The 16495-nt window shown below is 33.1% G+C and overlaps 1 protein-coding gene across 1 annotated transcript; it reads right to left on the bottom strand.

The window, feature by feature from the left end:
* Positions 1–774: 774 nt before the first annotated feature.
* On the bottom strand, positions 775–4978 carry LOC141671665 (uncharacterized). The gene is made up of 11 exons (XM_074477956.1): positions 4499–4978; positions 4334–4409; positions 3365–3570; positions 3147–3233; positions 2968–3060; positions 2461–2615; positions 2222–2306; positions 2033–2119; positions 1834–1953; positions 1527–1628; positions 775–1439 (listed from the first exon to the last, which is right to left on the bottom strand). The coding sequence occupies exons 1-11, from the start codon at positions 4817–4819 to the stop codon at positions 1272–1274; spliced, it is 1500 nt and encodes a 499-aa protein (XP_074334057.1). The 5' UTR covers positions 4820–4978; the 3' UTR covers positions 775–1271.
* Between the last annotated feature and the right edge of the window lie 11517 nt (positions 4979–16495).

Below are 16495 nucleotides of genomic sequence, written 5' to 3'. Positions count from 1 at the left end.
TGAAATAGTTTTCGAATTCTATGAAAGGCAGTCCCAGGCTGATAGCTATAGGACTGTGATCTGATAATCCGGACCTGTGCATAAGATTATGCAAATAAACTCCGGGACAACGATCAAGTTTTTGTTGAGTAGAATTCAAAAATGCAACTATCCTACCAAGTGAATGATGGTTCTTAGGTCTGTAAACCAAGAAGTCTAGCCCTATTAATAAACTTTTTTAAACTTGTAGCATTACTAGCTTCGCCTGGCCCCAAAGTAGCAGTAAATCCCCTGACAAAACACCAAGCCATACCTTCCCAATTAAATCAGAAACCAAAGATTAACGACCACGTCTATCCTGGTGGGTAATACACCCCATACAAAATTTATTCACTTTACAGGAGATTTCTTAAGCATAGCAAGACAAAAAAAAAATACAACTTCTTACACTTCTTCTTCTGTCGTGACTTAAAAGGTTTTATGAGTTAATTCAGCTGCAGGTTCTGCCACTGTATTCACAGTGGCTTGTGTTACTTCTGTGACTTTATCAACAATAACCCCATTGCCATCTACAACAGATTTAGCCTCTTACTTCTGTATAGCTTTGCCTCGGTTTTAGGTCGAACAAAATATAAGCATGACTTGGCAGCATTGTTGTATTCATTTCAGTAGCAAAAAATGTGAGCACTGAATAATTCATTTCCATTAATTTTCTACCAAGTATTTACAATAGCCAGTATAAAGTAGGGATTTATAATCCTTCAATGACAAATTCAACCAGCAGAAGCCCCCATATAATCAGATCCACAACTTGTACAATAAATACAGCTCAATAAATACAGTTGGATTACACTGAGAAGACATTGGGCCAACTTCACTATGATCAACTGGGTTGTTTTTAAGTACAAACAATTAATCTTGCAAGTTCCACAAACTTCTGCTCTACAAATCATATATCTCTTCAGGCCTACAACTTTAAGGTGCTATACAAAGGGTGTGATATTCAAGTCAATCAAAACAATGCTAAATAAAAATTTAATGTGATCCAACATGCCCATTGTAAGAACTGTTTGTTCTTATCTTTTAAGTGAAAATAATTATCTTTTGATGTATGCCTTCTGCACTGAGGCAAAACATCTCAAAATAGGGTCCTAGATATTAAAAAACCACGCAGAAACTTGAGCGATATCTGCAAATCAGTTAATAAACTAGCATCGATAAGATCTAAAAAAATGAATAGGCGATGGACGTGTGGAGAAAAAACCAGCAAGAAACACACAAAAATATGCCTTTCATTTCAATAAAGGGGCATATGGAGCTGGGCAAGGAGATATAGTGTCATCCGGTAACTGGGTAATCATGTTAACTATCACCTCCAAGCATGTGCGTAGGACTTTTTTTTCCAACCTGACAAGTTGTGTTGCAACTCGTTTCTTTGGATCCAAACTAGAATCTGCCAACTGGAATAACAAGGAAATATCATTTGATACTCAAAATTTATCAATGAATTCAGTCAAACTATAAACTTAAAAAACGTTAATAAGTACCATAGATTCATCTTCGTCTAAAGTGGTAGGATAACCTGCTAGTCTCCCCCTGAAATAGCTGGCAAGTTGGTCCAATACTGCTTTTTCCATACAAGGGCTTACCTATAAACCCAAAAACTGTTATCATTGCTAACAATAAGAGGTCTAAGCATAGACATTTATCCACTTATGCACCAATACATTGAGCATCTCAGTGACCATATTTACAATTAAGTAACACACCAAGGTCATATTGCTTCCGCTCTCCCATTAGAAATATTATAATTTGGATTTACTATGTTAAATAAGCTCTCAGAAATCAGCATACCGCACAGATTGGACCTTGAGAAGATATTACAGACTGCATCTCTGAGGGATCTGAGACATATCCAAGTCTTAAATAAGGTAGCAAATCAAAAATAGCCTCTCTTTCCTTCCCCACATTCACCTGTTGCCCAGAGGTATTATTCAATACAATGTGAAAGCTGAAAGGACTCTTAAGCCAGCATTAAGAAAGAAATTTATACCTGGAACACTTGCACAGATAATTTTCCGTTCCTTTGGGCAACCAATCTCTTATCCTGATATTGAGGGTCTTCTGTATTTAACGATGCCTGGAAGAGGGAGCCAAAGAGGGGGAAATAGAGAGACTTTTGACATTGGCAATCACCCTAACAAAAAGAGTATTACGAGCTGGTGAAAGTAAAAATAATCACCTCAATCATAATACGGTCATAAGGATTATCATCATCCACGAAACCATAGTTTATAAGCAATTTGGAATTAGGCTGTGGACCACACCTACAATAAGTACCAGCTAGTAATGGCTTTTCACATTTGTAATATTAAAAGTATGAAACATAAAGCCTAGAAGGGCCCCTCCGCATAGGAACCATTGTTTAGCACAAAAATGCAGAACATTATACAATTGCAAATTTCCAATTAAACATCATACCATACAAAAATTGGATCCCCGGCCTTGTATGGACGATCTACAACCAGTTGAACAGCATCATCAACAGCAGTCAACATCGCCTTACATCTGCTTCCATATGATAACAACGGGGGTCCAAGCGGTACCAACGCAAATCTCCGTGCCAAACTCACCCTCTGAGTTCAAAATTGATCGCACAATTTAGATGAATCTTATCAAGGTATCAAAAGTAGGTCAAAATATTAGTTGAAAAAATCACGGCTCCTTTCTCTTCTTACTAACAAAAGTTATGCTCAATTTAATTCCCATTGCAATTATTTAATAGTCAATAGAACTAAGCAAAGGAGATTTATTTTAGACAAGCTATTGTAAGAGGTACTAATCTTCCTTTCCTGTCTTTTTATCAAACAAGATTTTAAGTAAGTTTTCTGAAGTACATGGATTCTTGAAGGAAATGAAGGAACTCATGAAGCAACTATTTTACGATTCTTAGCTAAGATGTACTATTGACCACTTAGTAAAGCAAACCTGCAAATGTACAACACAAGATTGAATTGCAACAAAGGCTTGTTTGAATATCTCAAAAGGAAAGGCTTCTGTGGGTATGTCATAAGGATATTGCTGCAACAGAAAGAACACAACATTACCATCTAGATTACAGAATAGCAGTATACTTTGTTTCTAAAAGAGGGACGCAGATAAATAACCTGAAACAAGGACCCAGCCATAAACCAGACAGTGTCAAGCTCGTTATATTCTCTTCTGATTCCTTCAGCTCTTTCCAAAACTTCAGCCTATTATTATCAGATAGAAATTGTCCTACTTTAGCTCAAAAACAAATTCTTTTTATTTTAATACTACGGCGCTAACATGGATCTAGAATTCTTGAAAACGTTGATGACATTTAATTTGAATGCATATATACCTTAGTGGGACTGCCTGTCAAATAATTAAGTTCAACATCAGACCATAATAATGGTGATTCAACTGCTAGCTGTCCCCTCCCTCTCTGACGATCAAGCTCTCTGATGTACGGGTACCAAAAAGACTTTCTTCCTTGCTTTTTCTCATACATAAGATATAATGCTAAGCAAGCAAGCTCCGACAACTTGTTTGTGGTTAAGAGTTCAGCTGCATTAAGCATTTAACCTGCACTTAATTGGTGCCTTGATAGACCAAGGTGTGATAAAAACTCATTGTACTCTCACATTGCTACTATAGTTTTTGTATCAGAAAGACAATCACATACTTCACAATTTTGCATTATCTCTGTTTAAGAAAATTTGCCCCTGCCCAACTTAAATTACATAAAATTATTGATAAAATATAAGTAAACTTAAAATCGTAAAGTTCATAAAATAGCAAATATTCTTTTATAGTGTGTAAATTTTCTCAGAACAATGACCACCAGTCTGTGCTTTAATGAAAAATAAGTTGTCCGTAAAGATGTATTGTATCGTCATTGTATCAAATATATCCTCTGAATATGATGAGTCATAAGTTTCATGCTTCTGGTCATTACAGCATAAATCACTTATTGAGATCTTCTAAAAGTCTGTAACTCACAATATGATTCTAAATTTTTTGCTCTGACTAACTCCCATTATATCTGGAAAGTAATCATTTATTCCCCTCCCATAAGTGTTCACTTTATGAAAAGAAATAACGAAAAAAATACTGAATACAATTTTAAAGCATGTTATCTTGCAAAATACATAATTAAGAAATTGTTGTATGCAGACATGTACCCACAACTCCAAGTTATGCATTTCATTGTAACCCGAGTGTATTTATCATATCCGAAACAAAAATCCTCACATCAATATTACTCAAAAACTAAAAAATAGGCGACAAAGTAGAAGAAGAAAAAAGAAAGCAAATAGCAGGAGCTCACCAACAGTTTGGTTGCCCAAAACTCTCTCAAGTGTCACTACCAATCCACTGGGAACAGAAAACGCAATATCACCTTCCTGTGAAACAAAAAAAAAGGAGCTTGTTAAAACATTTGAGACAAACAAAAAAAGGAGAAGGTGTAATGTAATAGGTAGTAGGATCCTGCCTGAAGATCCTGACTAGCAGCAACATAATGTATAGGTCTAGCAATGACACGACAAGGTCTATCTTTAAGAAGAACTTTACAAGGAGGCAATCCATTTTGGTGCATCCACGATTTCAAATCCGAAATATCATCATCATCATCTTGTTTTTTGTTGCTGAGAATAATCTCGGGTGAGTAGAGGGAATTAGAAGCCAAAGAAAGGTTTCTCCTGCGACGAAATTGATTGAAACATGTAGTAGAAAGTAGAGGGATGGTTCTGAAAACAACAAGACGATGGGTGGTTGAAGGAATCCAACAGATTTGACAACAAGAGACTTCCATTATTATAAACCGAGTTTGTAGTACATACGAGAGGGGGTTAGGTTAGGGTTTCAAATGGATACTTGTTCCAACAACCAACCAACCAACCAACAAAGGCTTTTAGTTCCCTTCACTGCTACTCATAAACTGGATAATTTGCCAATTTCTATTTTCGCTTCAAATAAAAGGCTCAGGTTTCTTGACTTTCATCAAAATGATTGCTAAATGTCATAAATTTTTGCTTCATGCAGTTTTCTGTATTTACAATTTTAACCTTATTTACTTTTCTGTGCAAACTAGAGTACATAATCCAGTACCGTTAGTTTCTTCTATTCTTTATGTGCACTGATTACTAAAGTAATTAGTGTACCCCAATGGCTATTACCGAAAATTTCATTTCATGTATGTATTTTATTATTTTTTTCCTTTCATTTAATTCAATTTAAATGAATAATATAGACTTGTACAACAGGTTTGACCAAGCTGTTTCAAAAAAAAAAAATCGGCGTTATGAAACCAAATTAATTATCATTTACCAATAGTCACGTACCTCTTTTCTAAAATGTAGTTATGCACTTTTAAATTTTAATTTTAAAATTATTTAATTTAATTAGAAATTACTTTTTAAAATAATAAAATTATCTAAATATAACTCGTCACCTTAAATCTATTCCCACTATCAAACTTGAGCTCAAGTTTATTTTTTGACTAAAGTAATTAGCCCAAAATTTGTGTACAAACTCAATTCAAACCATTTGAGACGATTTCGAGTTTTTAGACGAGTTTTCGAGATTGACGAGTTTTATAATGATTTTTTGAATTTTCAAGATCTAATTAAGTTTTCAAGGTGATCGGGATCTTTATAGAATTTTTGAGTTTTTCAGTATTTTATATAGATTTTGGAAATAAAAAGAGCAAATAAATAAAATGAATTAAAAATTAGTCAAATTTTATAATTACCTGATATTTATTTTTAATATTTGTCAAGTCATTACAATTATAAAATTATAAATTTCGATAGTTTCTTTGTTTGATCAAATTTTCGTTAATTTTAATATTTAAATAGGCCACAGTCAAACAATGAGGAGATCGAGTTCAAGACACTAAAACCCATGTATTGGTTTTTGATCATTTAATTAATGTTTGTAGGGTTTTAAAAGTAATTTCACATTACTGCATGGAGTAAAATTATACTGCATTTAGTACCACCCACGTTCATTTCATCCTGCTGTCATATATATTTCTCTAAGTAAACAAATCAATTAATGTTAGAAATATATTACGATAACATGTAAATAGATATTTGAGAAAGAGAGAGATTAAAAAGAGAATATTGTATTTATTCAAAGGTGTCCTTAAGTCTAACTTTGGCACCTATTTATACATGAATAGATGGATGTTACAAAATATATGAAATGTCAAAAGACATGAGTTATAAGAAGTAAAAAGCCTAGAGTTATATTCTAGAAAACTCTAAGGACATTCATATTATAACACTCATCCTTGAATTTCCAATTTTCAATAATATATCACACTATCATTCTTTTGGAATGTAAATTCTATTATATCCAAATATCACACTATTTTTTATATAGATCCATCCTTCAGGGAGATTATATCATTTAGGATAAATACATAATTTGACTAATATATTATTCTTTTGGAATGTAAACAAATGTTTAAACATATCAAAAATTTGTGATAAAAAAAATTATATATAGAGACAACTTCTGGTTGTTATTAGATGTAACTTTTGGTTGCAATCATATATAGTCAATCTATTAAAAATAATGTCAAATAGGTATTGTTTATAATACCAACATCATTTAACTTAAGAGGGATAAAAATCACTTTTACAAATGCTAAGATTAAATCACAGAGGCACATAGTGATTTTATCATTTACCAGGATATTATATAAAGATTTCAAAATATTACTTATTTGAAGCATGCATAATATGTAATACACTATAATATGTGAGTAAGAAAACTTAATACAAGTGACATAGTGTGTGCATAAGGCTTCTCTTTCAAACCATAATATATAAAATTTTGACTATCTCAAAAATTTCATAGCAAATATAAACATAAATCAACCACTTAAGTGACATGGCCATGAGTGTCAATTCATGCCAATGAATCGTTGGAAGAGAACTATTTAAAAAAAACAGAAAAAATTCATGGCCATGAATTTATATTCATGCCCATGAATTTCTGTTGTATTTCAAGTTGGATGACTATACTTGTATGTGTACTACTCCTGAAATTATCATAAAAAAAATCACACAGGTGGAGTAAAAATAATGCATACCTTTGATGATCTACCATGAGCATATCTACGAGCACGCCCAAATCCACGAGCACATCCTCATCCATGTCCAAATTGCTTACTTGGCCAAGATCATTACTGGTCACAACATTCACTTCAGGGAATGGTGTTGAACCAGTTGGACGGGCTTGATAATTTTTCATCAATAGTTTATTAGTTTGCTCAGCAAGAAACAAGACTGATATAAGCTCAGAATATTTCTGAAACTCTTTTTCACGATACTGCTGCTGCAGGAGCATATTATTGACGTGGAATGTGGAGTAAGTTTTCTTCAACATAACCAAATATTCGGTTTTCAATAGCTTTTGCTTTTTCTTTCTCAGAGCTTTTGTTCCCTTTTTTAATTGTGTCACCAAGACCCATAGCGCTATGATGGATTTCCGCATCCAAAATCCATGTCAAGTAATTTTTTCCAGTGACATCAAGTGCGTTGAACTCAAGTTTTGTAACATTTAACATTTCTTATATTACTATAATAAACATAATATAAAATCAGAAAAAATTCGTGGCCATGAATTTATATTCATGCTCATGAATTTCTGTTGTATCTCAAGTTGGTTCTCTTTCATGTGCATGCTTCATTAACACTTTTATAATAAGCACATACGGTCAATATTTAAAATATGCAAGGAAAACACATATGCATTAATATTTAAAAATGCATGACAATATAACATGATTATGATACATTGAATTCAATCTACTTGTACATTGAATACAATCTACTGTATATGTAGCGGCTTAGCACGTTGCAGCCATTTTCACCTTTATAATTTATCTCACCCCACTCCGAAAAAATATAGTTTCCTAGTATATTAAAGCACGAAAGATGGGAACTATTAAAGCAAATAAGGATGAAATATATTGATCCAATATCTCAAATCAAATATCGTACAAAATGGCTAATTATGATAAAGTCAAATCTGATCAGTTTCAAAGAATACCAATTTACTCTATGAAGATGATTTTATCTGAAAAAGTATAAAACATGAAAAATGTAGAAAATTCAAGGACCTTTCTAGAATGGTAAGGCTCTTTGAAAATGAATAAGTAACGAATTCAGAAAATAGATATTTGTGGACTGTAAAATCAGAATCAGCTTTTATTATGATAGTATTTTGATATTTAAGACATTGAAATCACATTATATGGTAATGGCATGTAAAGACAAAATGTAGATATCGAAAAGAGATTTCCAGAATGGTCTGGCTCTTAATATTTGAACAAATATTTAATTTACTATGAATTTTAGAAATTACTGCATATTACCCTGAATCATAGAATCAGATTACAAAAAATACAGATTTTGACATACTTATAAGCATATTTTGGAAAAATACAAAGAAGAAAGATGGTAGATAATAAAAAAAACCTTTACAATAAGTAAAAACTCAACAAAATCCAATGGATAATGAATCAGATCCAAAATATACAAGAATCAGACACATAATAAACATATAAAGATCATCTTATTGCAAGCGAAATGAAGTAACTAAAAATAGTGTACTTCCCTCATGGACAAATTGAAATAATAAAATTTTCGTAGAATCCTTCTTCTTCTTGGATTTCCAACACCTATTTACACTTTGATGATCTCCTTTCAACACTTAAGTAAAACTGATCTCCTTATTTTATAACCAAATCGTGCTGATAACATGTTAGAAATATATTATGATAACTATATAATAGATATGTGAGAAAGAGAGAGATTAAGAAGAGAATATTGTATTCATTCAAATGTCTCTTCAATCCTAACTTTGGCACCTATTTATAGGTGAATAGATGGATGTTACAAGATATATGAAAGGCCAAAGGGCATGAGTTATATGAACTAGAAAGCCAGGAGTTCTATTCTAGAAAGCTCTAAGGACATCCATATTATAACAATTAAAACTTATTTATATATTTTGTGATATACAAATAAAATACAAGGGAAATGCTAAAATATTCGTCAAATTTGTTCCTAAATGTTTATTACAGGGTTATTAATTCATAAATGAAAATGTTTATATCACTAAATCTATATATTCTGTGATAAAAAAGTAATAAGTCAAATTTAGATTTGGGCGTTGGTCGACCCATTTAGTTATTTTAAACTAATTAAAAAATAGGTTTTAATACGTATAAAAAAATATAAATCATTTTCTTGCAATTAAAATTTAGTGAATAATTAAAAAACCCACATACCATTTCAATCACATATCCCTATCATACGATAACCTATTTTCAAATTCAAAAACCCACACAATTTTCTCTCATGATGAACCCTATCTTCTCCTACCCTAACGAAGCTATGAACCCATATTTATTGTTTAGTGTTTTGACATCTGATTCGTTTTGATTTGTTGAAGAGAGAAAACAAAATCATTTATAACTTTTTCATCCTTTTATCTTTTTTGAGTTTACAGGTTAGGATCGTGGTACTAGCCGCCGTACTGATGGAGCGAAGTTCAATACATCTCGTCACATGCATGAACAAGATGGGTCACATCAGAACGCTAATAATGATAATTACGTTTCATATATTCATTGTTACCTCTATGTGTTCGTTTAACATCTATGCTATGATGTTTAATTTTGTAAAATATATATTATAGCAGTTGCGGAGCATAGTAATTTCGTTAATGGGAATGATCGGGTATTTTTTGATTCTGCAATGAATCTTCATGCCAATTCCTTAAATGTTGATTCTCAGCCACATGCCTTCAACAGGAACATTACACAGCCTGGAAAGTGTTTATTTAATATCTTATATATAATTTTGCATATTTGCATACGGTCCTTTGATTTGGTAATTTATGTACAGGTTTTATTTGTTATAACGACTCGTATATTTTTTTTATTATTTTAAAGTGTAATCATTGAATAAATAATTAAACAAAATATGTATATTGGTTCTGGCAGCAGTATTTTGATTTTTATTTATTATTCTGATTTATTGGTATATAGGTTGGATTGTGTGATTTATTATTGAGTTATATGGTTTTGTCTCGCTTTTAAAAGTGGTTTTATTGAAATTTTAAATCCATAAATATTTGGATTGTCTCTAAAATTAATTTTATGATTTTATAATTTCAATAATTATTTTTAGGATTTTATAAAATTGAGAAAGCAATATTTCATTAATTATTTATCTTTAAATGATTTTCTGATTGTGTTAATTTGTAAAATCCATATTTAATTCCATAATTCTTCAAAAATTATGAAATTCATATTTTACTAAGTTTATAATATTCTGAGAATTTTAAAATTATTTTGGAAATTTGTGGGATTAATTTCACCCGCGCGTTATTTCTTTTAATTGTTAAAAGCGAGTATAAATTGCATTTCAAAAATTGTTTTAAAATTACTAAATTTATGTTTTTATTAACTTCGGAATATTTATAATATTTTAAAGTTATTTTTGTAATTTACCGATGATTTTTCATTCACATCGCGGTACATTTAATTAAGAAACACCGAGTCAAAATTTGGCTTAGGCGAGTAAGGGACACATGTATTACAACTAGAAATACAATTGACGCGTGTCAATTGTAAGTTGGGGCTGGAGTTTTGGGATTTATCCATTCCTTTTTTCTTCCCTTTCCCGATTGGGAATTAATCTCTCTTCTCTATTTGTCTCATCTCTCTCATCTCTCCCCCTCGTTTCTCTTTCCCCGCTCCTTTCTTCCCTTTTCTTGCTCCGGTCACCATTTTTTGTGCTTTTCCGGTAAGCATGGTTGCGGTTCTGTATTTCCAGTTGGGTGTTGTAGTTCCTATCTTGCTTATTGTGCACACCTATATATATACTTGTATGTATCTGTGTGTGCAGTTGAGTGAGGTTCTGTGCTGTGTTTCTTTTTTTTCTTTCTTCCTATCGCCGCCCTCCTTCCCGTTTCCAGCGAGGGGTGTCGTGGGTGGTGTGTTGCACCACGCGTTGCGCGTGTGTGCGCGATTGTCTCCCTATTTTTTCCTTGCTATGTGTCTTGGTTAATTCGAATAATTCGAATTGAATCTCTTAATTATTATTATTATTTTTCTGCATGAATTATTCGAGTAGCATTCGTGATATAAAATGTATTTTCGTACGGAAAATATTTCGAATAATCGGTGGAGCTTCGCGTTGGAAACTCGAGAATTAATCGGTACCCGCGAAATTTTGCCGCCGTCCGCGATGACTTTTTACGAGCGGATGGTGGACCGTGATATCATTATCCGACCCCTAAATTTTATAAATAAATAAAATAATTCATATAACCGGTTTCGTATGTAAATGATTTTGGAATTTGGAAATTGAAATTTGCGTTACGAGTTGTGGATTGTGACTTGTTGTGAAATTTGGGACGTAGATTGTAATCGATGGTAGGCTTATAAACTGAAAAGTTGCTGCCAAAATTTTCTAAAATTTATTTTAAATATGAGAACCGTACTGTATTATATAAAATGTTTTATTCTTATGTGATTACGTGTATAATTATTATACGATTCGGGCTATCGAATTGGGGTATTAGGACTTGAGGATATCAAGCATGTTAGTATAATTGATTAGGGTATACTGTTATTGTAGATCCTGATCGAGTATCGCCAGGACCGAAGTCAGCGTAAGAGCTACTTAGGGTTTCTGAAAGCGTTGCAAGGCAAGTACCCTGGTCATTCTTTTATTGTTCAGTACATATGAATACACTTTTGTTTTATTCTCGTGAAGGAACATAAAATGTTTTAAGTTACGTATCCCATGTAGTTATAAATCATTATTTTAAACCTGTTTAGGGGAAAAGTAACTTCGAAAGGCACCTATCTCGAATGAAAATGATTGTGAACCGGTTTTACGTGTGTTGTTGAAATGAATGGTTTTGAAATGAGATAGGTACAAGTATTTTGAAAACTGGATAAAACGATCAGATATGGGATACATTGGGGCTAGAGTAGGCCTATTGAGGTGGCGTAAGAGGCTAATTCGGTTGCGGGCAAATTATATAACTGATTAGTCCAGCAGGTCGGAGACCTAGCTAGTCTCTGAGTTCCAGAACAGGTAAATGGGATGGTAGTTAGAGCCGTCTGGTGTTGATAGCCTGATCAGCTGTCTTCACATATCCGTTACGTATCTTATTTGGCTTTGTGATTCCCGTAAGGAAATAAGTAATTGATATAGTGGTTTTATAAATGTGAATAACATGCTAAAATTGGATTATAGTACTTACACAACACACTACTATGTTTATTTTATTAAAAGCATGCTAGTCAGTGATATCCAGTTATCTTAGCTTTTCGTTATATAATGTTGTCGAATGATTTACGGATTTCGGGTTTCATGTTGATTACAGCTCTGTTCCTATCATTATTTACATTATCGTTTTTATCTTGTTATTCATATGTTGGTACTGCTGAGCGATTATTCTCACCCTTGCAACCTGTTATATATATCGCAGATGCCTAGAAGACCGACCAGACCTTGGCAGAACCGTGTCTCCGCCCCTTCTGTACCCGGCTCCTCAGATGTAGTTATCATCAGACCATATGCGGTCTGATGAGTTGTTGAATAAGTTAGTTTGTGTCAGACTTTTGAATAAATGGTTTGTAATAATGTGTAACCTGGATTATACTTGAACCTGGATCGGATTCGTTAGTGTAGGTGCCCTAGAGGCAATACATTATTCTTTTAAATCTTTATGTCAGTTGATCGTTCAATAAATGTATTTATTATGACCTTAATTACTGCGATATTTTGTTAGCATAATAAATGTCCTTAGAATCATGATACACATTGTATAGTTTAAGTACATGACTTGAACTTGAGATTATATAATATATCATATTCTTAAAGGTCCCTAGTCGAGTATTATTATATAGGACAATAATAATACATAGATAGACTAGTATGTTGTTTGACAAGATAACCACATCTCATTGGTTATAAGTATGAGAATAGTAAAGTCAATACATAGGTACATGTGAGAGTACATGGTACTGGACAGACCCACAGTGAGATTCTTCATGTTTAATAAAGTCATAAGAAAGACTCACAGTGATAATGGTGTAACGATCCTTTGACTTGAAATCATTATATTTCTATACGAGGATTAATATACTTTGACTACATTAAAAGTTACTTTTGATCGGGTGATGATAAAAGTGGACATCGGGTATATCATGAGTCGTATGAGAAATATGAATGATAGATAAATGATTTAACCCTCCTATAATTAGGAGAGATATTATTGGCCTCTTGATTAAGTAAGATTATAAAAAGCATGACCATGCTCAAATAATGATTTGTCTTGATAGTCTACTCATGGATCAAGTAAACCCGGATTAAATGTTGAAGAGGATGACTAAATACATGTCTCGAGTTTAATCTATAATATATATGGTTAAAGTGATTATATTACATGAAAAACATTAATCACGAAAGGTTTTATCTAATCACGATTTAATTATTGTTTAATTGGGTAACAATGATGTATTACTAGATACCGCTCATTGTTTATAATTTTATTAGAGAATAAAATTATTGCCAGTTAAATAATAGCCTATAGGGTCGCACAAATAGAGCACTTAATGGAATAGTTAATTTAAATTATGAATTTAAATTAATTGATGATTATTTGAATTTTATTATAATTAAGTAAGACTTAATTGAGATAATATAAATTCGAATTAAAGGGAATGTTTTTGCCCATAATAATTAAGTATGACTTAGTTATTAATTAAATAATAGAAATTAGTTTTTATTATTTAATCCTATACCTACAAGGGTTGGGCTTTGCTGTTATGGGCCTTTTAATCAACCATTATAAATAGATAATGATAGGTTAAAGAGGCTGGTAACGTTTTGGAGAAAACCCTAGCAGCAAAGAGAGTAAGAGGCAATTCGGATCGTCAAGAAGGATGCTAGTACATCCATTCCGTAGTCAAGTTCGTGAGACATTCTTGGAGGTGCTTGTGACGGCCTCAACCCCGGGGTCAGGGGCTGACGTCACCAAAATATAATAAATTACAACAAAAACTGCTAAATAAACTTTATTATAATACACGACCCCAACCAGGAGCCGAAACAGGTTCAAGTATTATTTAGGTTACAACACACACACTAACTTATTCAAAACCATACACTCTCACTTATTACAGCAACTCATCAGACCTCAGGGCCTGATACAAACTACCTCAGAGGAGCCGGGACCGGAGGCTGACACTCTACGCTGACCTGGTCTTCTAGACATCTGCAATAAATAAATATAAAACAAGCTGCAAGGGTGAGCAATCTATTGCTCAACAGTACCTCTATATGAATAACCAGTAACAAATTGTATAAAACAATACAGGAACAGATTTTAAACTGATATACGAGAAATCTGTAAAACAGGTATAAACTGGATATCAAAACTAGCATGCTTTACAAAATAACATCATCTGTAGTGTGCTGTGTAAAAATACCAGAGTTCAATTTTAGCATGCTATTTCCTTTCCAAAACCACTGTCCATTGCTGGACCAATAAATCACCGGTCCCGTTACGGGGACTATAAACTATTCCAACTTTATCAGATATATAAAAGAGGATGAATTCTAGGGACAGCTGATCAGTCTATCCCACCACAAATTTTGTTCCGGAACTCAGAAACTAGCTAGGTCTCTGTCACGCTGGACTAAGCGGACTACCAGTGCGCGCATCCGACTTAGCCTCTTACGCAACCATGCTGGGCCGTTACCTAATAACGGACCTCTTACGCCAACTGACCATCCAATATCTGATTTATTTTTATCCAGTTTCTAAAACCATTTACACCTATCTCTTTTTGAAACATTACAGCACACATTCTAAAATCCCTTTTTAATCTTAATCATAATCTAGAGATAGGCAATTTCAGAAGTTACTTTTTCCCCAAAACCTCAATTAACAAAACATATTTAAATACGGGGAATACGTAACTTAAAACATTCTGTTCCAGTATCTATTTTAAATAAACAACTATTCATATATACTAACTGTAACAGATTAGTTCAGGGGTACTTGCCTTGCGAAGCTTTGCACTAACTTTGGCTTAACTCTAATTGACTTGAGCTACCGGGTCCTTTGACTCGAACCTATGAAATCGAAACATCCTAGGTTAGACATCCGATTATGCTTGACTTTTCCTCACTAACTAATTACCCATCCCTATAATTTTCGACTCGTAAATATATTAATATCAATAACATATACTTAATAGTGGTGCACATAGCAATCAGAGTTTAATTTATATTAAACGAGGTATATGAACTCGATTTATAATTTAAGGCTATTTTTAGAAAAATTGGACAGCGACTCCTCTGTTTATAGGTCTACCCGTCGAAACATCAATCGACGTCAAATCCCAACGAAATCAATTTGAATTGTCACATAGCTAAATTTTAGTCCAGGAATATAATTTATACAAATTTTATTTATTAAAATATTTAGGACTCAGAACATCGTCATCACCGTCCACCGTCCGCTCGTAACGAGTCATCGCGGTACGGCGGCAAAATTTATTGGTGCCCGAGAATATACGGGTGTCCGAATAAATTTCACCGATTATTAAAATTGTTTTCTCACGCGAATTATTAGTAATATCACGAACATTAATCAAATAATTCCTGCAGAAAATCGAAAAATAATAATTAAAAGTCGAGAGTGAACAGAATAAAACACCCGCGCGTGGGTAACACGCGGCACCATCACAGCCACGCCAAAACACAGACCGGCCGGGAACCATCCCGGAAAACACACACACACAACGCAATACTTACACACACAATAGATACACATACATACACACATATATTTCCGAATATGACTGAATCAAATCGATACCCAAAACAAGATGAAAGGAAATGGCTGGATTAATTACCGGAAAAAGAAGCAACTGGAGGAACAGTGCCGGAAAATGAGAAACGGAAAGAACAGAAGAGGCGATGGAAAGAAAGAGGAGAATAAGAGAAAGAGGAGAATAAGAGAAAGAGAGATGAGAGAATTTAGAGAGGAAGAGAGATGATGCAGCCAAACTACCACCACACTTCTGCTTACCAAGCCGCGTGTCCAAATAAAAGAGACACGTGGCTATTCCTGAATTAAGCCCGATTTATAACACCGAAATGTACCAGTAATGATTCATATTGCACGCACGAACCCCCGAAACTCGAAATTTACGGAATGAGGTGCGAATGAAACAACCTCCGAAAATTACGAAAACATCACTAAAATATTATAATTATCCCGAAGTAAATAAAAACGTAAATTTCAAAATGTTTAAACAATTTTTAAGGTACGCTTTATACCCGCTTTTTAACGAATAACAAAACAACGCGCGGGTAAAACGATTTCCGAAAATTTCCAAAATAATTTTAAAATTCTCAGAATAATACGAACTTAA

Source organism: Apium graveolens, chromosome 7, assembly GCF_009905375.1.
Source record: "Apium graveolens cultivar Ventura chromosome 7, ASM990537v1, whole genome shotgun sequence".
NCBI lineage: Eukaryota > Viridiplantae > Streptophyta > Magnoliopsida > Apiales > Apiaceae > Apium > Apium graveolens.
This window is presented reverse-complemented; position numbering and strand designations above follow the sequence as displayed.